This window comes from Molothrus ater, chromosome 4, assembly GCF_012460135.2.
Source record: "Molothrus ater isolate BHLD 08-10-18 breed brown headed cowbird chromosome 4, BPBGC_Mater_1.1, whole genome shotgun sequence".
NCBI classification, from domain to species: domain Eukaryota; kingdom Metazoa; phylum Chordata; class Aves; order Passeriformes; family Icteridae; genus Molothrus; species Molothrus ater.
The window spans coordinates 46,469,870-46,497,740 of NC_050481.2; the positions used below are offsets into that span (position 1 = coordinate 46,469,870).

The window sequence follows — 27,871 nt, forward strand, 5'->3', positions numbered from 1 at the left end:
CATCAAAGTATGCTCAGAGACTTTGAAGATTATATACAGATATGATTCATAATCTGATCTGTTATGCAAGTCATGTTATGCTGTCTGGCTTCTTGAAAAATATCCTCATCCTATTTTTTAATTGTTAAAAAATTAGGAGTTTTCAAGCTTTTTGTACTTACATGTATTGTCTCTTGCATTTCACATTAGTAATCTGCTCACATTACAAGGTATTTGCATAGTCAGCCTGTGGAAAATGTTAAATAATGTGGCAAGATAATGTTAAGTGTTCTACAGACTATGAAAAGGCAAACCTGTGGCTGGACATGCATCACAGCTAACATGAGAGCATGCTGAAAATAAATGAGGACACTCAGAGCACTGTGCAATGTTGGTACCAGTGCCAGCTGCTTCTGCAAGCTGGGAGAAAGAAGAGACAAGGGCTACTGGTATTTGCAGAAGAAAACTGCTAAAAGTGCAAGAAAATAATTTGTATCTCTCCACAACATCGCTTATCCTGTCTTGCTGGGGAGTCACACAAAGAGCAAGTTCAGAGGGCTTGTAAAGACCCACAAAGCACCCATAGGTGAGAAATTAGTTCAACAATGCCTGGTTAATTGTCAGTTAGATCTGAGATGATGAATACATAACCACTGAGACTTTTAAATGGCTTTCAGATATCCTCTGTCCACAAAGGCCAGTGACCAGTTTCTCTCTCAGAAACACAGCTCTAAAAACAAGGGAGCAAAATGATAGATGATCAGAATAGAGCAACAAGTGTGGTGCTGGCAGCAATTACCCGCCTCCATAGAACAAGAAACCATGGGTAAAAACCCATCCTGTATTTGCTTACATAGAGAAACAATCAAACTGAGTATGCTCAAGCTCTTCTTAAAAGTATACGGTAAAGAATTAGAGAGAGAAAAAAAAAACCATCCTCTTTCCTGCAACATATCCTATTCCTCTTAGTTAGGGTATGCTTAGATATGACTGGAAAGACATGCAGTATTAAATCCCAACATCACAAATGTGGTTTCCAAACTGAATGTGTCACTTAAATTATCTAACATGCTTCTTACAAGCAGGAAACATCCTTTGGACAGCAATGAAGATGTCCTCATTGTTAAAGGGAAGCTCTGCACGCATACTGAAGGATCAGGAGCTAAATATAAAAGCCATTGCCAAGAGACCTTGAGAAGACACAACATTTTACATTGTGTCACATGTGCATGGCATAACAGGGAATTCACTGCCTAGGTCAAAAAAGCAACACCTCTATTCAAGTCCTACAGAAGTGTAGTGCTAGCAAAGAAACAAAGCTTTTTTTCCCCCTTTCTTACAGTTCATTTTAAATAAAAGTTACCACCAACTTTTCTCCCTTCTCAGAAACCTTGTTATGTTGAGCATGATTGTTCTTAATTCTTCATCAGTGTGTTCATGCAGGTGTCTCATAACCATCATTATTCAGGGGTACTCTGCTCTTCCCTTTGTAAAAGCAGTGAAGTGTCTCATTTCCAGTTAATAAAATGAAGTCTATAAAAGTCACCTCTTTTTTTCCAGCACTATGGACATCAATTATCTGCAAATTGTTGTAAAACTCATTTAAGAATAAAATGTAGAATAGCAGCAGATGTAAATACTGTTTGAGTCAAAAAGGTGCACACTTCAAACACATACTGCATAATTCCCGATTTAAAAATACACTAGTTCCATTCCTATTTTGAAAAACCCTAGGTCAATCTTTTTATTGCAGTAGCAGCAATAGCACTCTGAAATATCATGATACATGATACCTTCACAAAAGCTGGAGAAGTTGTTGCCAAAGCAAGTTCCCACCCTTGCTTTGTGGCATACAAAGCAGGTATCTGGCCAACTAGTTTATCAAAATGCATACATCTTCCCCCCCTCACAGTGATGGCAGGTCATTCAAGAAGAAAGTCCCCAACTATTACATATTACGGTGTTGTGCAGCATGGGAGTTGCTCAGCCTTAAACAGTGTAGTCTTTTTGGCTGTCAATTCAGTTTCAAGCAACAAACCTTTCTTGTTGGTCTGAATAATAATCTTATTTTCTTGCTTTAATTTGTCCGTTTAAAATATTTAGGTGTGCTCATATGAAAGTGATGAATAGGCACATAATTATGTCCATCTTTATAAGATCCAAACCTAAAAAAAATATTCAACAGAGCAACACTATTACAACATTATTTAAACCATGCAATTAAATCATACAATCCTTACTCTACTTCTGAATGTTCTAGGCAATTTATTTCAGAAACAGGGCCCAACTCTATTAAATGTACATCAGGTTCTATGAACCCTCTCCTGCTAAAGGTCTTTGAGTATACTGGAGACAATTAATTACATTGATTCTGCTCATGCTATAGGCAGTCTATAACTGGAACTCCAGATGAAAAAGCTGAGTGTAGCATTTATCTACTTAAATTTTTAGTCCTAAGTTTTTAGTCCTGATTTTAGTGGAGATACAATTTAAACACCCATAGTATCAAAACAGTCAACCCTGTTATAAATACTGTACATCTTGCTTTTGCAAATTATGATGAAAATTTTAATTTTTCAGGCCAAATTTAAATATGAAAGTTTTGACAACTGACTATTATGGTAGACAGACTTGCAAAGGTAAAATGGAGTACTTATTCAAAATATCAGTGCTAAATAATATTTAAAAGCAATGCCATTGTGTTGCTAAAGAAGTAGAGTTAATCAGAAAAAGTTAAATACATTCCAATAGGGCAAACATTTTCTGATTATAGGCAGACAAAAGAAATTAGGACAAGATTCTGTGCTGAAGTCAACTGAGAAAAATCTGAACATGAATGCTAACTGTAGGCAAGTTCCATCATGTAGAAAAGTCTGGGCAAACCCCTGCTTAGACAGGAAGCAGTGGTTGAGTGGTACATAAAAAGTGACTACACTCCACTGTCAGATGTATATGAGAAAGTAATATATTCTGCATTATGCATGTTAGGAGTAGTAAATGTGGCATTACTGGGAATTATTCTCTTTGTGGCAACATCTGTCACTAACTTCATGACTCTTTCACTATAAATACTTAACACTAGAATAAATATCTTCCTCTATGTATCTCTTCCTTATGCAATACCAGTGGGAAAGTTATGGCAATTTAGAAATAAATGACTCTTTTACATTAAACCTAGTCCTTTTTTTCCCTTCTTGACACATGCAACATACTGTCTCAGGCATTCTTTTTAATTTCTGCTCCAATTATATGGTATGTTTTAAAATGCTTATGCAAAAAGTATTTAATGTATATATTGTATTTGCTATTCTAAGTAACAGTATATTAAGAGCCCAATCTCCAGAGTGCTGAGAAACATTGGAGACTTTTCATCATCTATCAAATGAGTCACCACACCACTTGGCAAATATCCCTATCAAACAATCTCAGAAATTGCCTGGGTGAAATGAGCATTATTTGCAATTTATGCTGTGACACAACAGACTGATTTTCCCAGGGCATATGCCAAAACAGCCGAAAAAATGGAATTACAAATCAGAAGTTCTTGACTTCTACCCTTCTGCTCAGTTGGGTACTGATCAGTGTCTCTCACTTTAGAAATAATTTTGTTCCTAGACTTCTCTTTTACCAGATGCCAGGTACACCATCCCCTTCATTTCCTGTGAGACACACTGACCTGGGATTGAAATGGATGTCCTCAGGAACCTGGCTGGGATCAGTGACAATTCTGTCGTTGTCAACATATCTATCCACGTGATCGGGGATTCTAAATTTGGCCATCTGGACTTCTGAATCACTTAAACCAGCATGAGATATGCGAGCATAACCCAGCCTGTCAAATATGATAAGAGTTAGTTTGAAGAAATAACCCAAGACAATTTCACCCCATTCTTAATGAGCGTTATCTTTTTTTTCCAAGAGTTATGCTTTAACTTATCAACACAATTTTCCATTTCTGTGAATCTCACCCTCAAAAAACTGAAAGTGCTCCATAAACAGGATCATAATACCATGTCACAAGCATAAAAACTGAAAAAAATGTGTTTGACAGTAAAAATAATGTCTATGTCTAAAAACCTTTTTTAAAAATTACAGCTTTAGAATGTGAGTAAATTTTCACTGAAAAGATTTCAATATTCAAGAAAGAAACTCCAGCATCAATTGAATGAATAATGAGAAAAATTCAAATTGCAAATAGAGTTTTAATTGAGTTTTTTTTAGTTGCCTTTTTTTCTTTTTTACTCAATACTGTTAAGACAGCTATCAAGTTTACTACTTGTGAACACTGCAGAATTTGCATAGTTTATTCAAAAGAAGATGAAGTCCATTTCAGTACGAAGATCACCAAGGGAATGATTTACAAGCAATTTGGGATTAAAAGATATGGAATGCATAAGTCTAGTGCCTCAATATGGGTTTACACAGTTCATGTTTCCACTAAATCCAGCATAAAGATTGCCTGGATTAGATCAGCATTTTGCTTCAACAATCCCTAAAGCATAGTTCAAAATTTGTATCTTCTGTGTCACATACAAATTAGGGCTTAGCCTTCACATTTTAGACTGAAGATGCAAAGCTAGAGCTTTGGAAAAATGTAGTTTTATGCTACCAAAGAAGAGTAGATCTGAATGTAATTCTGACACAGAACGATGAAACCTGTAATAGTGTCTTTGTGAATTATATTCAGAGTTCTTGTGAACTGGTGAATTATGTTCACCAGCTCTCGTGACCCTAAGATGAATGTTTTATGTAATTTTATGATAGATCCAACTGCCCATAATAATTGTTTAGGGATGTAAGACTCTTCCACAATCACTTACAAAAGATTATAAAACTGATAACCATAAAGATATTTAAGCCTACAAATAGGTGATTTCCTTTAACATACCTTATTACTCCACGATACATAATATAGCTACACCATCTGTCCTGGTCTGTACTGTCAATGTCCTAGAGGGGTAGTGAAAGAGAAAAAAGTCAAACAAATAAGGTAAGTGTTCATCTGGGTAGGCTTTAAAGCAGTAACAGGACCAAAGTGTAAACTCACTGCAGAAAGTATTTTGCCTAACATTGTACTAAGGTAGAAAGAAAAAAGCTCACTGTTAAACATGGACAAATCAGACAACTTTCTTGGTATCTCTTAATGCAGAGTTCATTTTTAATACAAAAGAATCACCGAATTAGAGGCTATCTGGAGGTCTCCTACTCATAACCTTGGTCAAAATAACTTCAGGCAGGTTGCTCATGCAGCTAAATTCTGAATATCCCCAAGGATGAAGGTTTCACAACTTCACCAGCTCTCTGTTCTAATCCTTGACAACCCTGTGACTTTTTATTTCTTCTAAGTAACATTTCTCTTGGGGCAGCTGCTGTCCATTGCCTCTTGTTCTTTCACTGTGTAATTCCACTTTCTCTACAAGATATCATGAGGTAGCTAAAGGTTATATTTGAAAATGGGCATGTGTTTTCTTCTCTGTCTATATTTAAATTACCAATTTGAAATATTAACCTGAGTGTTTCCAATATATATATATTCTCTAAAGATGCAGTATTTTTATATTACCTGCACATTTCCATTTTTTATTAATTCAGTATAGTCTCTGGATCCAGGTGCTGAAGTGATATATCCTAGAAACACAACTTGCTTAGAGCTAGTCTTCAACAGGTTTGAAACAGCTATTGCTTGGAGTTTTCTGTCCAAGTCCTCTCTGAAAGAAATGGAATGAAAGAAAAGTTTCTTCTCCATTTCTTTCTGAAAGAAATGGAAAAGACTTTAAGACATATACATTTTAGCTCACAATCTTTGTGCTATGACATAGTAAACCACAAATCAATCTGGTACTATTTTTCTTTCTCAATATTAGAGAGCATCAAAGTTCACAGAAAGCTCATTGATTCAAAATTATCACCACATTTGATAAAAGCCACATGGTCATGGTAGATGTAATTCACATTCTCTTTCTATCCACTACAGGAACGACATTTTCTATTACTGTTTTGTTTTTAATACTGATACCATCACTAGGAAATGTGAATGTTAGTGTTTTGGTTATCTAAAGCTTTGTCTCTGCTTGCACTTAAAATTTAACTGTGCTAGCACAATGTGGTGCGTAACAAAGAACATCCATGCTAAAAAATTTTATTATGGATAGATCATGGTAAATGAAGTCTTAAAGTCTGGGTCCCATAATTTATGAAATGTAACTAGAGTTACATCATCCCATTAGCACTACTTAATTACATTTGGCATGTATTTCACATCTCTTTAACAAGATTTACACAAGATTTCCAACATGACCGAAAGTGCTAGTGAAGTAAGTGGAGCCTGGTAAAATACTTCATTGGATCTCATTCTCTGTCCTTGGATTTGTCATAAAATAATGAAAAAGCAGTTCTCTTTCTATGATTCTTCGTATTAATGACTTTAAATGGTTGTGTAAATCATGTTGTCTTCTAGATTTTGATAGTCTGGGCTAACAGTAAAATCCTTGACAGAGAGAGCTGATTTTGGAACCTGTAAACCCTGAAGAAGACAACAATTTAAGTGCAGCTATGCTTTCTAAATAGTGGTACTTCTGACTGAAACAACTGTACTAGGGAGAAAGAGCACACAGGCAGGACACAAAAAACCCCCAAACACTTAAGTAGAAGTCTGACCTAGGTATATATGAAGTTGCCTGCTCAGCTATCTGCTTTTTCCAGAATGCAGCTCTCCAGAAGATGGGATCTTTTAAAGGCACAAGCATAGTTATACTCCCACATTTTCAAAATCCTATTTAAAAACAACCTTACCTTAGTCATCTAGTATTCTATAGTCTATATCAATGTAAGCAGCAGAATAAAAAATATTAAAAATGAGCAGTTATGTGCAGTATTTAGTTACAAATTCATTCCCCTCTAAAACACAATCTAATTTGCACTCATTTCCCATTTTCCAAATTTCTCAAATTTTCTCTTTCATCTCTATCTCATTTCTTTGCAAGGGTATAATACAATGTTATTTTCTTCTACTTTGACAAACAGTTTCTCAGTCAGGCAAGTCTAATCATCTGTGTGAGGCATAGAATTAAATTCTGTTCTAGAGTTAAAAATTGGGAGTGATTTCTGACAATTATATTTGTTTAATAAATGGGAAATCTATAAACAATTTGCAGGTTTGGTGCAGTTTCTACTCAGGGGAAGGAAATGGGATACAGACAATTCCTTTGGCTTTCTGAGCAGCTTCTTTGTGTTATAATATTCTGCACCCTATCCATAAATTTGCTGTTCCATTAATTGTAAGAATTTTTTTTAAAATTCCAGATTTTACTACATAGCCACAAACATACTAGATATCCCATCAAATATAACAGAAATAACAGCTACATGGAGTATTCACAAAACTGTCTCTTATTAATATCCATTACACACAGGTAATCAAAACATTGTTTTCAAGAACTGAAATATATACCTTATTCTTTTCCATCACTTATTTGATTTATTGGTATAATATTGCTTTTCTGAATTCAGAGATCAGACTTCCTATTTCCATTTCCATACTCTCAGAAAGACACTGATGGATATTTTTGCTGCTATTTCAACCCTGTCCTTTCTTGGAGGTTTCAGATGTGTTACTTAAAAAAAAAAAACAACAATAGAGTTCTATTAATGGTATCTATCTCTAACTGTACCTCTCTGCACTCATTGTGGAATGTAATACATCTATTCCACATGCAAAAAGTCAGAAGGATGCTGTCTTGCACTGAAATGCATCTGTAGCCCTATAATTTGTTGTGACTTTGCAGAACTGTATCTTTAAATCCCTAGTAATTCAGATAGTAGTTCAGCTGAGTTTTGCATGATACCTTAAAAAAATGCTTCAAAATTTTAAACCAGTAGTTTAACCAATTTTAAACTGTCATTGTATTTCTTCAAATGTGCCCTGCTAGAACCAGTATTACAGCAGCAGATTTTAAAGAGTACAAAATAAATCCTGGAAGTTCACAAATTACATTACATTACTTTGTACACTCTATGTAAAATAAGTGAAATACACACTCTTCATTTCCAAAGTGAGCAACAACAAAATCAACCAGCTTTCCTGTGAAGTTGACAGTCAGGGAGATGGCAGGTGCAATCTCTCCCTCTGGAGATGGAAGGAGGTGATGGGTCGATTTTACAATTGGATATCTGGACAGTGCCATAATCCTACATGAGGAGAGGCAAAAAGTTACATTTTGTGATTCACAAGCATCAAAGGTGTGTAAGCAGATAAATGTGAGCAGAAGTCTAACAGTCACTGAAATAGAAAACTGTAAAACCAGAATACAAACCATGTCTAGTGGATTTTTCTGAATATAGAAAGTTTCCTTCTAAAATACTGCTTAACTACATGTCTAAAAATATATTATCAAGTTAATTCCTACACTAAGAAATATATCTCCATAAATATTAATTCTTTCACTGAGCTTTTCCTGATCTGTATTTCAGAAAAAACCAGAATTTTATACTAACAGAAATTAAAAGGTATTTTATTAAAAGTAGAAGTAGGTAGAAATATATCTTTTAAATGAGAGATTTCTCTTTTTTCAGTTTCTGTTTGGACATTTTGCACCAGGTTTTTCAATGTATTTCATTAATAAAATCTCAGAAAATACTTCTTTCCCCCATTCTGTCTCAAATAGGCAGGGTCTGGAAGAAGAAAGTTACAAAATGCTCCTCACATATGGCAAAAATTAAATAGCCATAGCAACATCAGTAGGAAGTTCTATCTGCCATAGAGATGTGTATATCCCCCTGAAAATAAAAAGACACATTATATGCCAGTATTTTTCTAGAGGACAAAGATGTTTAAAGATATGCAACTGGTAGGTGGTCAAGCATTAAGGTAAAATTAGACACAAAATATCTGTCAAACAGACATGCACCTTTCTATTCCCATTTCCCATTATACAGCCCAAGCTAGATATGAATTCAAAATTTCTCATACCTCCTATATGAAATCAAAATTTCTCATACCTCCTGGTGTGCTACATTTTCCAACTGCTGTCACATTTTTAAGTCTGCAACATAAAATTCTCATAGCCCAAAACAAAATAATGTGAAAAGGGCATCAGATGCAGCACTTGGAATGCTAAACTTCCAAATCTGTACATTAAAGGGTAGGATGCCATTCTCTGCATCACCAAAACCAAAGCAGCTTATGGGGGCAGGCACCAAAATCTGATCATGTTAACAATGAGAGCACTCCATCCACATGGCATGGTACTGCTAATGAATCAAAGCCTGTTGCTAAAGGACAAGTTTCAACAAGTGATTATAATGAGCACTATTCCAACTATTCCTTGCTTCTGTATTAGTGCAGTTTGTATTGGGCAATATATTTGCATCTCTTTACTGTCACTGTGCATGTGAAGGTGACTCACCCCCAGGTGTGATCTCTTGTGCTTGGACCAAAATCTGTATAAAATCCCAGTCTTTCTCCTAGCCACATGGTTGGATCATGGTTTCCAATGAATGGTTTAGAGGCATCACTCTCTATAATAGTGATAAAATCTGCTCCTAGGATGGAAGGGAAAAAAAGAAAATAATTTCACATTTATAACTGTTACCTATAAATGGGACTTATAAATAAGTACATAATGCCATTATTTTGGTTTCAGAGGGATGGACACAAGCCCTTCAGGGGTCAGTCAAGGCAAATCAATGCTGGCAACAAAGTCATGCCCAAACTTTTGGCTACTGCAGGTCACACAAACTCTGATGAAGATGCACTTAGTGTCTGCTGGCCATGGTTCATCCCTGGTGCATAACCAGAGATACCAGACTGCAGAATACAGCTGGCCTGAGCAGACCTCATGCCATTTCTAAAGCATTAGAGATACTGTGTACACACAAATGAACAGCCCAGTAGCAAATCTACTGCTTTCAATTTCATGAACAAACACTACACAGCACACCTGCACTTCCCTTCATCTACCAAATCCTATTGTGCTTCTTCCTGTGCAAGACACAGCTGGATGCTGTTGCCAAAATAATTATTCAGCCCAGAGCAACCTTGCATCAGCCTCAAGGCACGGTAACAGAAGGGTTTGCAGCTCCAGTGAATTGCTGACCACCTGCAGCCACCTCACTTTCTCAAAGCACTGTGGTCCCTCCCTGTTTACATGAAGAGATGTGGTTTTGCCAGGGGAAGATGATGGATTCCCCTATATTTTAACTGCAGGATACAGGAGAACTTGCAGTTCCTTCAGGAGCTGGCATCTAGGAAACACCTGTCCATGCCTGAAGGAAGGTAGGAGTCTGCAAGCTGCCCACAGGAGGGCTGAACTATTCAGACTTGAAAAGCAGGTCAGTATAGCTGCAGCAGTAAGAAATGCTCCAAGGGCTCCCTTCTTGCTGCAATTATGCCCCTCTTAGAGTGTTCCCCTATCCAGGAAGGCAAATCAAGTCACCATTTCATCCACAGCCCTTCCATAAGGAATTATGACTATCCAGCACCACAGAAGATTTTTTGCTTTTGAAATATCATATGCAGGAGTGTGTAAAGCATTGTCAGGAGGGAAAATGAGAATGCAGAGTTCTTAAATAGATTCCCAGGTTCTTCCTTCTACATCGTTAGCTTACATGCTGATCACAGAAACAGTAACTGAAACCATTAAGAAGGGTTGATGTTGGATCCCTCCAGGGCAGACAGAAATTCCAGTCACAAAAGTCATTATATGTTGCATCTTCACTACTCCAACAGAGAGGTGAGCCCAAGGAATGCACACCTTTGAAGACAACTCCTACCCTAAAGCAGATAGCCACTCTTTTCTCTATGGCTCTCAAAATCAGAAACTCTTCTTATAGGAATTTCTCGACAAACTCTGCATGCATTTACTGGCAATGTCAAGGTAGTATTTTATATAACAATATGCATGTAAGATAAAACTTCAGAATACCACCTATTAGAAATTTTTTCCACCTATTTCCACCTATTAGAAATTATGATTTATTATTTATATTTTGGAATTTGCTGCCTTTTTGACTTATCAATTGTCTTTTTTAGAAGTGGTATTTTATTACCCTAAAGAAATGCCAATGGACATAACAAAGTAAGCACTTTTTCTAATATTCATTAATTTAAACTATAAGTACCAGAAATGAATGCATTAATCAAAATTCATAAATAAATATGCAAAGATTAAATAACCACCCAGACACGAACTATAGAATCAGTTATGTAGAAGAATGCCCCAAATTTAAATTCGTTAAATGTCCTGGCTCTTTTCTCATATCACCAGATAGCCAACATAGCCCAGCTCTCTGAACCTTTGGTCATGGGACAATGGAGTGAACAAGGTTAAAATCAGTCTCTTCATTCTTCACTAACTCCTGTGTATCTCTGCCACAAAATCAAGACTTGCACAGGAGCACCTTGTCATTGCTTGGGTCTGTAAAGCCTGAGCTGCTCAGGAAAATACTGTGGTGGACCAGAGAGCAACAAATGCTGGAATGGCAGTATGGACATTTCCTAATTCTCTGAACTGCTTTAGATGTTAAACTGTCAGTCCCCTGTCTACCCTATCTCATGGGCACTGCAGGAAAAGAGTAACACCTACAAGCACTCCTGGCCAATTCCTTTCAATGCTCTCTGCAACAGCACTCGAGTCCAAATCCTTAATTTCCTATAGCTAATTTTCCAACCAAAATCCTGCCCATGAGCAACACTTTAGATGCTCTTCTTTACAGTGAAATCCTGACAACCAAGCTACAATCACTACTTTTCTTGTATACATTGCACTGGTTCAGTGATGGAAACAGACTTGTCTGTTTCTTCTCTGTATTCATTGTTAAGGGCATTTGAATTTCACATCCTTTAGGAATTCTATAATGGTTCACATTTAAAAAAAAACCACAAAGGAGTTATAAAACATTGTATTTTATCTAAAAGTAAATTTACCTTTGTAAATACCATTGTATTTTATCTAAAAGGATATTATTTCATTTATGCAAAGAATTTCTCTATAGACAAGTAACTCATCAGCAATATGAGAAGAAAAATCCAAGTAAGAAATATAATGTTTCCTCTAACCAGAAACCTCTTTAAAAATATTAAACAAATTATCACCTCTGCAAATGGGTTTTTGACTGAAGTGATTATATTGGAACAGTTCAGAAATTGAGGAGAAAACCACCAAACACAGGTTCTTGTGTTAATGTGAAAATGGCCTCAGTTACCAAGGTGTTTTCACTTGTCTCTTCAGTTTAGAATCCTCCCAAATATAAATGAAGCACGGAAAAAACTAGTTACCTGTCTGATTAAGCAAATTAGCTGATCCTTCCAAATTAGACCATCCTTCATTGTCATATCCAAATCTAAAAGGCCAGATCATAGCAGAGAAATCTCTTTTTGGAACCTCAAAAAATAAATGGGAAAAAGTAAAATAAAGTTTGAATTTTTACATTCTATAGCTTTGCAGTAAACAACATCAGACACATGGTGCCATAAAAGACATACAAGAAGAGAAGTTTTACCCAATATATTTTCCTAATAAAGCTGTCAGAATTACAAAAGACTGAATCTGCTATTAAAAAGGTAATAAAAGTCATCATACTTCAAATGAATTCGTACAAATTCATCTTACTAAGAGGAACTGACCACATTTTGCCACACAATAAGGCAAAACCTGAATTAATTGAAAAAGAAGGCCAACTGTATAAATCTGTGTGCATTTGTGAATCTACCACTGAACTCCATGACTATTAACCATCTTGTTATTTACTACCTTTGCAATACCTTTTTTTGCAAGACAGAAAACTGGAATCTTCAAATTTTTTATCTAATTTCCATACCTAGTCTAAGTCTAACCTATGTTAACCAACTTTTCAGAGAGCTTCAGTTCAGAGTTATGATATAATATAGAACCATAGAATTCCTTCACCTTGAAGAAACCTCAGGAAGTTATCTGTTCAAACTCCCCCTTCAAGAGATTAGGAGGCTAACAGCATTGTCCAGTTTGAATACCATTCAAATAAACTAATTTATAAAAGTAAAGTTCAAATTGAATATATGAGACAAGAATCTGTCAAATTTTCAAAATATTTTTTCCTTCATAGCATCACTATAAATCTCCAAAGACCCAGATATTTCAATTTGACATGAATTTATAAATTAAATTTTTGCATCTTCATTTATGCATTGGTTTTTCTGAATACTTGGTTGCAAAGATTTCCTCAGCAACAATTAACACACCTAAGCTATTACACACACATTTTACTGTATATTTGAAAATTACCATTGTCACAAACACCCTACTCACCCCTTGGCCCAACTTCTTCTGGTAAGTTTTATAACGTAAACCCAGTCCAAGCAAGCCAACACCAACAAGCAGCCACAATACTTGAAATAGAAAAACAGAGAAAAATGGTTTTAATTTGAGAAAAAATAATGTTTATAATGCTGTTAAACAGAACACTTATTCTAAGGTGTGCTATTTACAGAATGAGAAATGTGTCCACTTAAGTGACAACACCAGACCAAGGCAGTATCTATGCACACATGCAGAATGTGTATATATGTGCAAATACACTCTCCAAAACACAACATGCTGAGCAGATAAAATGTACCAAAAATCCTTGGGATAGTTATGTAAAAATTACAACTACTGAAGAATTCATTATAAAGCATGAGTAAGAGCATCATGTAAGCTCTTCAGTGTTTTCCTCCCTCTGTGCAAGTATGCATTTGTAGTACACAATTTTTATCTTGTATTAATACAATGTGTGGAATAAAATTTAGTTTACTTTGCAAGCCCTTAGATGTCAGAAAGATGTGGCTCTTGCCAGATTTACAGAGTGCTCATTGGTTTGGCATACTCTTGGAAAGACAGTGCAGCTTCATAGAAAGCATGTTCAGAGCTTTCTAATTGCTCCTGTAGAATTACAAATAATCACAGTGTGCACTTAAGAGCTCTCACCATTCAGCATGATTTAATTGGATGATCAAAGCCCTCTGTATTTATTTCATTTACACAGTGGCATATGCTATCTACAATGGTTTCAGTAACTCCAGTTCATTCTTTCACATATTTAAGAAGATATGAAATTATTTTCATGCAAGTTTTCTGGAATGGTTTTGTGTAAAATTTAAACACATTTTATAATGGAAGATATCAGAAAGAAGGACATGCTGCCTATATTAGCACACGTCAAACAATTTCATACTCTGCAAGACACAAAGGTGCTTAGAGTGGAAGCTGAGAAACAGTACAAGTGCGGGCATGATGAGGAAGTACAAGAGGCACTGTTGCAACATTAAAAGGTTAGCTAAGCAAGGGCTGTGCTTTGTGACAGGTAGCATTTTGAAATATTAATTTACTTCTGAAATGTTTCTTAGCGGTAATATTCAAACCACTTGAAATGGTGCTCATGTTGTCTCTGACACACAAACTCTCACAGGCCACATTCTTTTGGCTCCTGAGCATACAGGGTAAAGATCTCCATAAAGATTCCAGAAATAGCTCTGAAAAACTGTGAAGCACTATAGTCTTCTTTTTCCAAATGCAGCAAAATGTGCACAAATGGCAAGCGATTTGATCTAAAGTCACAGAAGAAAAGATGCAGGAATTGCAATCTTCAGCATCCTGATCTCTGTAGGGTTGCCATGCCCTCATGCCTGGCATTTTGTTCTCCTACCAAACTTCATGCTACTGACAGGCATTTTTCTTTAGAAACAGTAAGCTGACAATGAAAACAAATCAGGCACTCAAATGATTGTTGAGAAATAGTTTGAAAACATTTGTATGCTTCAAAAGCCAAAAAGTGATAAAACCTCAAACATTTGATTTTCATTTCTCCTCAAAACCTAAGGAAAAAAGGAAACCCCGTACATATAATCTGAAAATCTGGGATCGTAGGCATAGTTGAGGGACAGGTCTGGTGTGAACACACAGCCAGCCCCAAGCATTGTGCTGTGCGGCCGGCCACAGCAGGCCCTGCAGGACAGCCTCCTCATGCAGGACAGTGCCACAGGTACAGCAGCTCAGGGCCAGCCAGTACCACCACCCTGCCAGCCAGCTCACACAGCCCTGGCAGTGCTGTCACACCAAACTGCCTCAAAATTGCCACACTGAATGGCTGGGAAACCATTCACAGCTTCTGTACACACCATTGTAAAGCCCAAGATCCAGACAGGCTCCTCAACCACTAAAACAAAACCACCAACGATGCTGAATCCATTTTCATATTTTGGGTTTTGCCCAGTTTCTTGTCTCAGTTTAACACATTCCATTAGGAATAGCCTCTATCAGTCATAACCACAGTGAGTCAGCTCCTCTAGTAGTATATGTCATCATTAACCTGGAACTAGGGAAATATCAACTACCAGTCTGTCTCTAAAACTAGCACCAAAAAAACATTTCTAGAACACTGAGAAAATACTCCACAGTGTTACTTTTTTTCCTCAAACAGTATTCCTAGAGTCATGGAGAAAAGGAACTAAAATTATACTTACATAGTTTAATATAGTTTTTACTCCTTTTGAAGAATGGTTTTTGGTTGCTTTTCACTTCAAAGACAGAGCTAAGGTCTTTCTTGGGTCCTGCTAGAAAGTCTACCCCAATACATAACATTATAAAACCTGTAAAAATATAAGTAATTAGTTTTTTCATGTACCTTTAACATATTAAACATTGCTCATAAACATGTTTTATAAACTTCCAGCTGTTGTGTTACAACATAACAACCTCATGGTTCCAACAACAAAGAGGATTCAAAGCAAAATGCAGATAAATGCCATACCTAATGAGGAACTATGAGATTTATTGGCAGCACTCTCAAGTAAAGACTGATTTGCAGTGCAGTTACAGGGTATGATGTCAAAAGGGCCAACACATGGCAGATAAATTATGCTAAAATCCTTCCAGGCCCTATTGATGCCTAAAACTCTCAGCTAAGCCCACTGTTTTCAAAGTTTACTGAAATTAACCTGACAAGAACAATTGAGTTACACCTACATATTATAGAATCTTAAAATAACAGCTTGATGAAAAAAGCACATTGATGATTGCACATATCTTTTATCTTTGACAATGAACTGCTCTGTCACCAAGATAAAATTAACACATTTTTCATATAGGAACTACAAAAGCAGTTGCTCAACACTTTGTTATAAAACAGTGTAAGCAGACTGCAGCAGTATATTTAACATGGCAGCAACTTGTGTTCTGGAACTCCAGAGCCAACAGAAATAGTTTGGCTTTTTAGGAGCAGAAAACTAAACACACTAGAGACACATTTTAAAAGCTAGTAAGCAACTTCAGTGCACTAACTGATGCAATGGGTGGGAATAGTATCTTTTCAATAAGTAGCTCAGACTAATAGTACAAGGTCTTTTCAATCCCTAATGAGATAAAGAATCCAATTACTTTCAAAAAAAGCATGGGAGGATAATGAAGTGGATAAGAGCTCTGCTGGAGAAGACATATGCCCTTAATATCTTTGTGGCATAGTTAATTAATTATAGAAGCCATATTTTACTTCAGAGTAATAGCGAACTATTACTCAGTATTTTTTTTATTTTCCTTACTTGCTACATTAGCTGTAGTGAAAGTTTGGAAACCAGGACACTGGGTCTGGCACAACGAAGGGGAACACACAAAACCTTTCTCAAAGGGTGATTGATTCACAGCCATTAAAGTTGATAGACATCAGGAATCTGACCCCTCAGCATTATATCACATCACAGTGAAGCAGCACAGAAGTTTTGAATTTAATGATCTTACTTTCATTGTCACTTTTCGTGGTGCAGTTCCCTACCCAAACTGCAGCAAGAGAAAGGCAGGATATTGGACAGGAGAAGAAAGCAAGAAATAGCACTTGCACCTGGAAGAAACCAGAAGAAAATGAGCAGTTTGCCAGAAAGCCAAGCTGTAAGAGTAAAAGCACAGCAACAAATACCTAGTCTCATGGTATAATCTTTGATAAGCTATGGGATGGCATAAAAAAGATAGAAAATGCATTCCCAGATGGAAGTTAAACTCATGCAGTGCCATCAGCTGAGATGTGTTCCATTTACAGTTTTCTTTTCCAAAGAGAAAATTAGGGCCATCTCTCTGTTACTACCCAGTGATCACTCCAGGTAAATCAATCACAAGTGTGCATTTCAAAGGAAGTAACAGAGAGGAATTTTGAATAAAAGTATTTCTTTTGTGAAAGCATTACTCAAGAAAGCATTTGACACTCCTCTATCTCATGCTTTCTTCATATAATTTCAAAAAATTAAATTTAATTACCTAGGATAACTGTTTCTAAAGACTCCTCAGAGTGCTTTCAGAAAAAAGAAAGTAATGCAATAATGGAATTAAATTCTCCTAAAACATAATGAACTTAAATCCCTCATGTGAATGTAATATAAGAAACACACCTGAAGAGTAAGAAGCTGGAGTGACACAAAGTAGTTGCAAAGACATTTATGAAATCTGAAACCTTTGGAGCAACAAGTTAAGCCCAGCATTTGTTAATCCTTTCCAAATAAAATATACTAATGCGTCACATTTTAAAAAACGTCCCACACAATGAGCCCAAGACAATGTTTGGCATTGTTAAATATAGTTAGTGAAATATGCCATTGAAACATGTTAGTACCTATTGCAAAAGTATTTCTGGAGACAAAACCAGGAAGGGTTGGTTTCCTTTCCACCTCTCCACCCTCATCAAGTCATCATTTTGCTAAAGGCTTTATATTTGCTCAACTCAGTTTTTCCTGATTTGCAAATACCTGACAATTTCTTTTCTGCCTGTCCTCTTCACATGTTTCTGATGCTACAGGCTCATCTGAACTCCCTGAAACATGCTGGTGTGTCCACAAAACATAAGGTAGAGCCACAGGGGAAAGAAGCTCAGGTCTCCAATGTAGACTAGCTAGATCAGCAGGATGCTGCACTTTGCTCTGCAGAGCAGGGCTAAATAATGCACTGAATTACATTACAGTCCCAGTAGCTACTCTGTTACCTGAGGCACTGCTACCTTAGGTAACCAGCATATTTGTGCATTCACACCCTGGATTGCAGCCATATTTTTAAGGTGACTGGATAACAGATTTCTTCCTCCACTGCCTACTTTAGTTATCAGACATTTTTCCACTTTGTCCTTTCCCCTTAACTGAATTCCATTTCCTGTCCACATTTTAGACTATTTCTAATAGTAAAGAAACAAGTAGAACATTTTTTGCATGTCTCATTGATTTTTGCACTGAAACTCTTACCACAGTAAGTAATTTAACAGTAACCAAGCATTTGAAAAGACTCTTTATACACTAGATACATTTCACATGTTTGTCTGAGGCTAAAGCAAGCATATTTGTATTTGTTCATTATCACAAATGTACCTAGAAGAAGATGGGAGCTTTCTCTAATGTAAACTCCTCCAGGTACAAATTTATAAGCTGTACACCATACACAGAAGAACAATTCAAGAACGTAGGCAAACATGGCTGTGCTCATGGCTTTCCCAGGATGGGGACAGCTAACAAAGCGTCCCGCTAGCTGAGGCCACACACACATAGTAAAGATCCCAAGAATGTTGCCTGCAACAGCAGCACTCCAGGTGTGTAAATAAAGGAGACCAGCTGAAGATGCCAAACCTGTGAAGGGATAGAAAAGAATAGGGTAAGTCTCAGTCAGGTGTATTACCCACCACATTCATTTTCATATTTTGGCTAGAGAAAAAATAGTCTGGGAAATATAATTGTGCTCTCTAGGCTTAAAAACTGCATCACTAGAAGGACAGGTATTCACAGTAGTTAAAGAGTCTTTTCTTTTTCCCAATATCTCATTCTTTTAAACACTGCCTATTCAGCTGAAAACAGTATAGCAAAAAGGGCAGAGAAATGTCATCAAGAGCCAAAACCAAACAGTTTTTTCTTACAGAGTTCTTCAGCACAACAGAGGAGTGATGCAGCTCTTAAGAGAGTAACAGGTCTGTCAGTTATAAATCTCTTTTACCGTAATACAGAAAGAATCAAATAGATTAATATGAAGGGAAAACATATAATTTCCTGATCTTTCCCTGTAGATAACCACAGGAGGAGCAAGAAAGCAACTATTAATCTTTTACTGACTCCAAGATCCTTGACTTAACCATGCTATCTTTGATTTGGGGATTTGACTCTAAACAGAATATTAGCAACCACAGAACCTCTCTATAACGGGATGACTTAATTTTAAAACATTATTGTAGATATGAACATTTACTGTCACATCATGAAAGCAAATGTATAGAAACACTTCTAATATTTAACTTTAATGCATCAAAGTTCTGAGCATTTTAGAATACAATGCTTGAATCAACTAAAGAACCTTTCTGTGCCTATTTTAAATAAGCAATATGTGTGCATCAAAAATCAAAAGTTCATGCTTACATTACAATCTGCATACACATTTCTTAACACTAAAACCTGCCTATTCATACTATTTTACTGACTGCAGAACTTGGCAAGTAAAGACACAGGAGGCAAGCTTGTCTCCAGGTAGACTGCTTGTTAAATTACAAGTTATTTTGCCTCCTGTGGAATTGAGAGGCTTGTGTCCTCTCAACCCCTAACCCTAGATGTGGCCTTATCATAGAATCATTAAGGTTGGAAAAGACCTCTAAGATCATCAAGTCCAACTGTTACACAATGCAGGTGGTCAGAACTGAGATGCTGCTCAAGGGAACAGAACCTTAACAGGGCTTCTGAAGAAATAACTCTGCTCTGCAATGGCCTGGAGATTTGGCCTGTAACCCTTAGTCAACTGGTGACATATGTGTACTACAGTCAGTGGCAAGAGAAAAAGAGGCTTTGATTAGCCACACTTTTCTGAGATGTGGTGTCAGGTCAGAGGACTTGAGTAAAGGGAATAAAGTAACAGACAAAAATTCTGCTCAGGATTTGCACCTACCTATAAGAAACAAGGCAAAACTGATGATAGAAGACCAGCTCCAAAATGAAAGCATCAGTCCATGAGCAAGGCCCAACAGAACTGTACCTCTGATACAACAATAAGGAAAAAGAAAACATGCACTAATATGATCTTAAAAACACCTGATATTTAAAAAAAAAACCTTCTAGATATGCAGACAAGGGTTCTTGGTAATATATTATAATTATTTTACTTTAAACAAAGCTAAATTTTGCTCACACCCAGCTACATTTTCTTCCCTTTATGGGATGTAAAAAACATCCAGTTGGAAATAAAGGCAATTTACCTTAATGTATAAATAAGTCATGTTCAGCAGCAAAAGCAGTGCACTGAAATCTTGGTACAAAAGGCAAAAACAACTCAGAGGGAAAAAAAAGGGAAGAATTTACCCCAAACAGAAGTATTTTATTCATGTCAAATAAGGAATCCTAAAGTGTCTAACACTGCTCTCAGTCTTGGGGAGCTCTTTTGTATACTAATTCCAAAATATGAACTCTGTCAACTGCCATCACATGTAGCTTACTCAGAACAACTAATTTGTTTTCTTTCTAGATTTTGGAACCTGAATGAACCACACACAGCATTAAGACTACATTCTTATTCATCAAAACTTCTACTGAAGTATATATTTTAATAGTGCACACAGCTTATTTATACTTTGTGCATGTGTCTCTGATCATCTCCTCTCTGAAGTCAACTGCTAGACTAATTTACTGCATATTATAGATGCACTGCATTCATAAGTCCTTGAACCTCAATCCTAATCTAAAAATTGTTTTGAAATGTGGCAAACCAAGATTTTAGTGCTGAATTAAAAATAATTCTGTATCAGAAAATTTTCAAGTCTGGACAAAATGCTCAGTGATATCTCAAAGGAAGAATGAATCCTCTGTGTGAAGTACCTTGTGCCCACTTTTTTCTGTCTTATACCATCATTAGGTTGAGTTTTAATTTGTCACCCCCTACAGCACTGGCTTTTCATTACAATTTTGTAATAATAAAAATAATAATAATGCACCTACCCATATGGATTAGGATCCGGACCGGTATGTGGATGTCCACTTACTGCCCATCTGGAAATTAAGGAAACCTCCCCAAATATCCACAGAGTGAGGAACATGAGGCTGCCAAAAGCAATCCCTGATAAAAACCAATGAGGATGGGAAGCAGTCTCTCTAATCACATTACCAGTTTTGTTTGATTCTTGTTTCCTCTTGTCTCCACCTAGAATAAGAATAGAAATACAGCTAAGCAAGCTCTCAAATCCTATTAGCAAGAGTTACTGAGAAAAAGAAATAGGCAAAATCACAAATTTACTAGAATAAATTACATGCACAAAAGCTAATTTATCTGATTAGGATTTTGTTATTAGAAATTGATAATACAAAAAAAATCTTTCCTAACAACCCGAGGTCTGTCAAGAAAATGTACTCACCATAAGCATTCAAAAATGCCAACCTGCCCATCTGATTGTTTTCCATAATAAATTTTAAATGCTTAAATTGCCTTTGAAATTCAGCAGAAAAGTTATTAGAATTTGTTCAGGGGCTTCTGTTCTCTGAAACTCTAAACTCTGATAAGAACAAAACCTGACACTTCCAAATAAGCCAGAAACAAACTCCCTTCCTTCTCTTTTTTTTCTGTGTGCTTTAGAACCTCTCTTATCTAAGGAGAAAGCAGCACCTCTAATTGCATAGACATATCATTTTGTCACCCACAAACAAGACAGATTTCCTTCCTAATCTCCTGCAGCAGATTCCCTTTCTAAATTCTGATGAAAGCTCAGGCTTAATTTAGATTGTGTAATGCAAGCTTACAGACAATATGCATGATGCTAATTTATACCCACTTACGCATAGATAAGGTTTTATCTTTCAATTAATTCATTAAGGTTATACTGAGAAGGAAGGATATTCTGAGGATTTAACATGAGCTACCTTAACTAACCAACCCAACCTTGCTGTCTTCCTTGGCAATACCACCTCCACTGTTTAGCCTATGCCAACCCCCACTACTGTGTACTCTGTGCAAACACTCCAAGAACTTGGGCAAAATGTAACTGGGACAACTTCCTGTCCACTCCTCCAATTCTTTCTGTTTATTTTCACATATCAACTGTTCCCCAACTGTGTCTCCCCTTCTCTGTTAAAAGATATGCGCTGGCAGAGAAACTCAAAGTGCAAACTGAATTAACAAAGTAAAAAAACACCACAAATGTTTCATGCTGGAAAGACAAAATATCATTCTGATTTTATTGGTCTATCTTATGCCTTTGTTTGTGTTACTGTCATATTGTTGGCACTGCAATAAGGAAAAAGAGGCAGTTCTGGCACCAACTTACTACCACTTGTATGAATTGTGATACCAGTTCTGCCATATTATGGGCAGATGGAAGTACCCCACGACTTCTAAAACCTGCAATGCTTATGCAGCAGGTCTAAAACCAGATGGTGTTTGGGATAAAAATCAAAGAATCAAAACCCATACCTATATAGCTAGGTATACTTTAGGCTCTTTTCATAACCACCATCTTTGCTGTAATATACTTACCTGAATGGATTTGGTCCACTGCTGCTGTGAAACCAATTGTCAGTATGACAGCATTGGCAACTTGTGAGCTCCAGACTGGATTAAGGGATGTGTACCAGATACGAAGAACAAGGAGCATTATCTTCCCTAGCATGAAGCCCCATATCCTGATGAACCTGTAAGAATCAGTTTTTGAAACAGTGAGATATTTGGGGGATTAAACAAAAAAGGAAAACAGATTTTAATATAAAGAAATATCAGTTAAATTCCATCAGTATAAGAAAATACCTTTGTAAACTGTTTCCTGACCACCATGTTACTGTTTGAACCAGCAATGAAGAAGAAACACCAGCAGCCAAGATGAGCAGTCTAATTGAAGCATTTGGTGCATGGTATGATGCTAAGCTTCCTACAAGCAAATACACACACACAGAGGTTACTTTAATGATCAATAGAGACCAGGTAATAAGGATTCCCTGTGCATTAGGCCAACATTGTCTGTAATTTGGGCAGCTACACCACTCATCTGAAAACACATGACACTACACATTTTTAAACCAACCAAAGAAATGTAGGTATGCATACAAACTGAGTATACATGATTGCATACAGTTATAATTTTCAAGGAAAAAATTTATATGAAGCAATTATCCAATAGTCCAAGTGATTGCCTTAATTTAAGTACTTATGGTGATTGATTCCATAGAGAGGATGTATGGATATCTAAGCATACAGATATTCTTCAACCATGCACTTAGATAACTCAAAAGCCATAAAGTTTTATGCACTGTGACTGCTCCTTTCTAAAAAGGATATGGCTTTTGCTGCAGTGCAGTTACAAAAGTAAGCACAGTGTGGCAAAAGCCACGTTCTTTATTAGACAGGAGCAGTCACCACACATAGCACAGGGATTAGAAATCTACTGCCTCAGTAGGGGTGAACAAGGCTTTCTCTGGCTCAGTATCTGGTCTCAGAAGTGGTCAGTACCAGCCTGTGCCAGTTTATTACTGAGAGCTACCACTTTCCCAGCTACTGAAAGAGAGCATGTGCACACACTTTGCCATTTCCCAGGGCACAGTGACCCCATATCACCAGCAGTTTTAAACTCTGCTAGCAGGTTTCCAATTCAAGTGACCACATACATTCAGTCAGCATGGTAAATACTGGCCCAGGACCAATGACAAACATCAGGAGAAGCAGCAACACTCTTATGATACCAGCCATTGGCTAAGTGAGTATGAGTCAAAGTTGAGGAGAAGTTAAGCAAGTAATGTCAGAAATGGCGCTGCAACGTGTGCTAGGAATCCTCCAACTGTTTAGCTGCTCATTCTGCTCAGAGTAAAAGATGCAAAGCTTAGAGCCAAGATGATAAACAAGATCAATGTGCAGTGAAGGTGTACTTGCATGAACTTCAACAGAGGTTTCATGTACAGTACACACAGATTTCTGTCACTAAATTGTGCTGGCAATCCATAAACCTGCCTCTTCAAATATTTCATCATGTGTGCTACCCTGATTAAAGGTAGCATGGGTTTGCCAAGTTAGAGCAGACACACCTTTAGTCGCTGGGCAAGTACACCCAAGACATAAATATATCTATCCAAACACCCAAATTTAATGTAAGTTATGTGAAGGCACAGATGCAAATAGAACTACCACAGGATACTTGGCTGTTGTTTGTTTGTTTTCAAATAGAACACAAAATCAAGTAGCACAAAAGGATACAGAAATTAGACGTTGCAGGGAAAATAAAGCTTGCTGAAAAGGCAGAAAGAAACAGAATAGAAAAAAAAAATCATCTCCGTAAACATTCTGGTCTTAGCTAAACATGAAGAATTTTCTTATTTTTTGATTGTGAAACTGAAGACTGAGTAAAATGGGGTGGAGCATGCATGTTCTGCCTGACAATTCAACAAGTCCCAGAGGAAGGCCATGGCCTTTTTGAGAATAAAAAAAGATCAAAAAGAGAATGAATAAAATTGTCTCAGTATGAAGCAGGAAAAACATAGGAAGAACTGAGAAACAGGAGAATCAGCAGCACATAAAAGACCATCATAGGCTGGTCACTGCTCTCTATTTAGCAGAACAAAAATTACACATTTCTAAGTGATTTCCATCTCTTTTGGTAAAGTGAACTAGTAAACACAGCAAGGTGATCTGAAGGATCAACTTTAAATAAACATGGCAAATTTTGTGTTACTGTCACGTCTGAAGGAAGGTAAGGTGCAATTTTAAATGCTTATACTCACTCCTACTTTCTAAACTAGAAGAACTTGCAGAAGGCAACACACAAGGCACTACTGCAAGAAGCTGAAAATTCTGTTCACTAAGAAGCTTATTACAAAACAAGTTCTAGGGTGGATATAATGGGAAGAGCAGGAAAAGAAAAGAACATGGTAAGACTATTCTTCATGAAAATCAACGACACCAACAAATTCTGCTCATTTCTAGTATTTTTCTAGAGATAAAGAACAATAATTAACTTTTTTAAAAACTATGCAGGGAAAGTAAATAAGGTTGTCTTACTCTGTCAGTAAAACAGTAAAAGAGGAAAATTATGAGGAAAGTTATTATCTATCATCTTATATTGACAAATGAGGAGCTAGGATCTGCTGCTTGTGAAACACATCACTCAGCAGCAGCATTTTCACCTCTACACTGGATGGAGACCTTTGTCTCCTCTGAGTTCATTGGGCATGGCAAACTCTCGCTTCTGAACGTGGCTGTAGCTGCCAAACCTTCCCCCAAAAAACTTTCAAAGAATCAACAAGAGCTAAGATTTGCACCAGCTAGCTGAAACTGAAGTAGGAATTCCAGAAAATCTTGGTTTAAGGAGGAGCCTGTGGAATGGGAAATGAGGCGTCTATTTCCTGAGTTTAAGATCAAATTTTTGTCTTGTGCAACTGACCATATAAGAGTTATTTCATATTTAGGGTGAACCTATAACCCCTCTACAGGCATGTAGATAGATAGATTTAATTTTAAAAATACATTCTTAGAAGAAAAAAATGCCTCAGAAACTAAAAAGAATGTTTCACTCATAGCAATTGGCCCCAAGCTGCTCTGTAATGCCTCATCCCTACCCATTGTCACAATTCAAAAAACACCTGCTCTGCTGATATTTGAGTGATCCTGAAAACACCTTTCCTATTGGACACCACTCTTACTAAATTAAAAGCTCCTAGAAATAAAAGTGAAATTGTATTTTTCTGTATTTATGCGATACAATGGCTACAAAAAATATTTCTCTGACTACAGTTAAAAGCTTGAAAACAACAAACAAAATATGAGTATGGGGAGAGTGAGAACTTCTTATTCCTGTCTCTTTTTGTAACAGTCTGAATTTTAAGACAATTTGGAATGTTTGTTCTTATGCACTGATGCCAAAACAGAATCTATAAATGCATACTTACCAACCATAGTCAGTCTCAGAAAGGCTAGGACATACTCATTGTTAGCCAGCCTCCAAAAGGGGCCAATTGCCAAGAATATCGGGGAAAAGAAGGCAACAGCAAAAACTTCTATGCCTGTGAGTGCCAGTGTCTGAAGAGGGAAGTAGTAGATCATTGGTGGCAGTGCATGGTAAAGAGACCAAGAAATGTAGCCTAAAACAAGAACAAACCAGAAAAAGAAATCTCCATCACGTATTTTCAACAAGATTTCCTGGAGATTACTTAAGAGGTACCATTTTATAGTTTCACATATATATAGACTATCAAATGTATTTGAAAGCAGTTCAAGCAACAACAGCCACCTTCTTTGAAGAAATGTTTGTTATTTCAAGTTAAACAAACGCATTCTGTGAGAAAATAGAATTATTAAAATAAAACAGCTCTTCCCCCACTCAACGGTTCATACTTTGAACCTCAGTGAAATGCTCGACCTCAGCAAGGATCAGTGTTCAGATGGCTGGCTAAATAAGCAGCCCACCCACAGTGTGAGGGCTCCTCAAAGGCAGACTGGTGATAAAGGAATTATTCTAGTAAATCGGTGTGCTGTTCTCCCCTGGAGACACCTTCTCCGGGCACAGCAGCACTGCGCTGAGAGTTTCCAGCCTTTGCAGGAGATGCACCGAGCCGAGGACACTGCGGGTGCTGGGTCTGCCGACCACCCTCGGAGCCCTGCCTGGAGCAGGACAGCACAGCCTCGCCTCTGCAACACCTGCGCAAACACTTGGCCCGGAGCAGCAATAAGTTCTGGCTGATCCAAGAGACAAAAAGCAATCCAGCACCAGAGGAAAAAAAGAGCCCGAAGAAGAACGCTCAGATGGGAGCACTATTTACTCGTCCCAGAGGGGTGCTGTTCATGGGCGACAGGCCCGCACGCAGGTGAGCCCCGCGATGCCCTGCCCTCAGCCGCGGCCCCGCGCCCCCAGCCCCGGCACCGCCGCCACCTACCCAGGACACTCTCCGAGAGAACGGCCTTCCACAGCGGGAACATCGCCCCCGGCGCCGCCCGGCTCGGCGGGGGCTGAGCGCCTCTCCCCGGCAGCCGCGTCCCGAGTGCCCGGCAGGGCGCGGCGCCGCCGCCCGTCCCGCCTCACGGAGCCGCGTCCTCGGCGGGCGTGGGCAGCCCGCACGGCCGGACCGCGATCTGCAGAGCCCGCCGCGCTGGGCGGCCAGGACAGCTCGCCCCGCCGCTCGTGTGCCAGTAGTGCACATGAGTATTTCTTGACTGCCCTGAGCAGTCACGGCAGCAAGAAAAATAAAAGCAAAAGGTTGTCATAGACAAGGTGGCGGGGAAAAGAGGAGCTAACCCACTTGGCAGCTTGTACAAACACATGGTTGACTACGCGGGGTTCGGGGATGTCCGAATTAGCACTGTGCTCACCTTTGTGAAATATGTGTTGTTCTATAGCAGAGTAAGGACTTCTGGTAAGCAGTGCTGTCTACAAAAAGCACCAAAAGAAGCATTTCGTTTGCTGAGATTCCTGAGTAACTATGTTTGATAATTTTAGAAGAAATCGTCAGTTAAATTGAGCCAGCCATGATCACAGCTGCCAAGTTCTGGCAAAAAGATTACATAAACAAAATCTCAATTTTAGAATTTTTGGGGGGGCATGAAAAGCAAAACTGTAAATATAAGCTAAGAACTAAGAAGTCCTTTTGCTGTTGGAATATACCATCATCTTAAATTTTAATAATCTTCATACAGCATCCTGTAGAACCACCATCTGTATCTTCTAATTTGTGTTAAAAAGACTGTCCCATTCTAAATAAACCTTACGGTATGCATTTTCTTTCCCCAGTTTGTGAAACTCTAAATCCATAGGAGTAAACTATAAACACCTAACATCTATATGACCTATTATTAGCAATAAAGTCTGGTCTACACAATCAAGAGGACATAGTGCTAAGCTAAATTTTGCCCTAGAAGTCTCAAAGTCAAGTGATTCATTTACCCTGCAGTATGATGGGGTTTGGTTATTACAAAAACTCTGT

The 27,871-nt window shown here is 37.5% G+C and overlaps 1 protein-coding gene across 1 annotated transcript; it reads right to left on the reverse strand.

The window, feature by feature from the left end:
• Window positions 1–1,643: 1,643 nt before the first annotated feature.
• Window positions 1,644–26,870, reverse strand: CWH43 (cell wall biogenesis 43 C-terminal homolog). Its single transcript, XM_036382358.1, has 16 exons — window positions 26,828–26,870; window positions 25,844–26,035; window positions 22,719–22,839; window positions 22,452–22,606; window positions 20,924–21,125; window positions 19,881–19,969; window positions 18,329–18,583; window positions 15,455–15,580; window positions 13,263–13,342; window positions 12,254–12,359; window positions 9,384–9,519; window positions 8,017–8,166; window positions 5,543–5,687; window positions 4,868–4,929; window positions 3,656–3,811; window positions 1,644–2,144 (listed from the first exon to the last, which is right to left on the reverse strand). Exons 1-16 carry the CDS (start codon window positions 26,868–26,870, stop codon window positions 2,057–2,059), a joined length of 2,106 nt encoding a protein of 701 aa, XP_036238251.1. The 3' UTR covers window positions 1,644–2,056.
• Window positions 26,871–27,871: the final 1,001 nt, after the last annotated feature.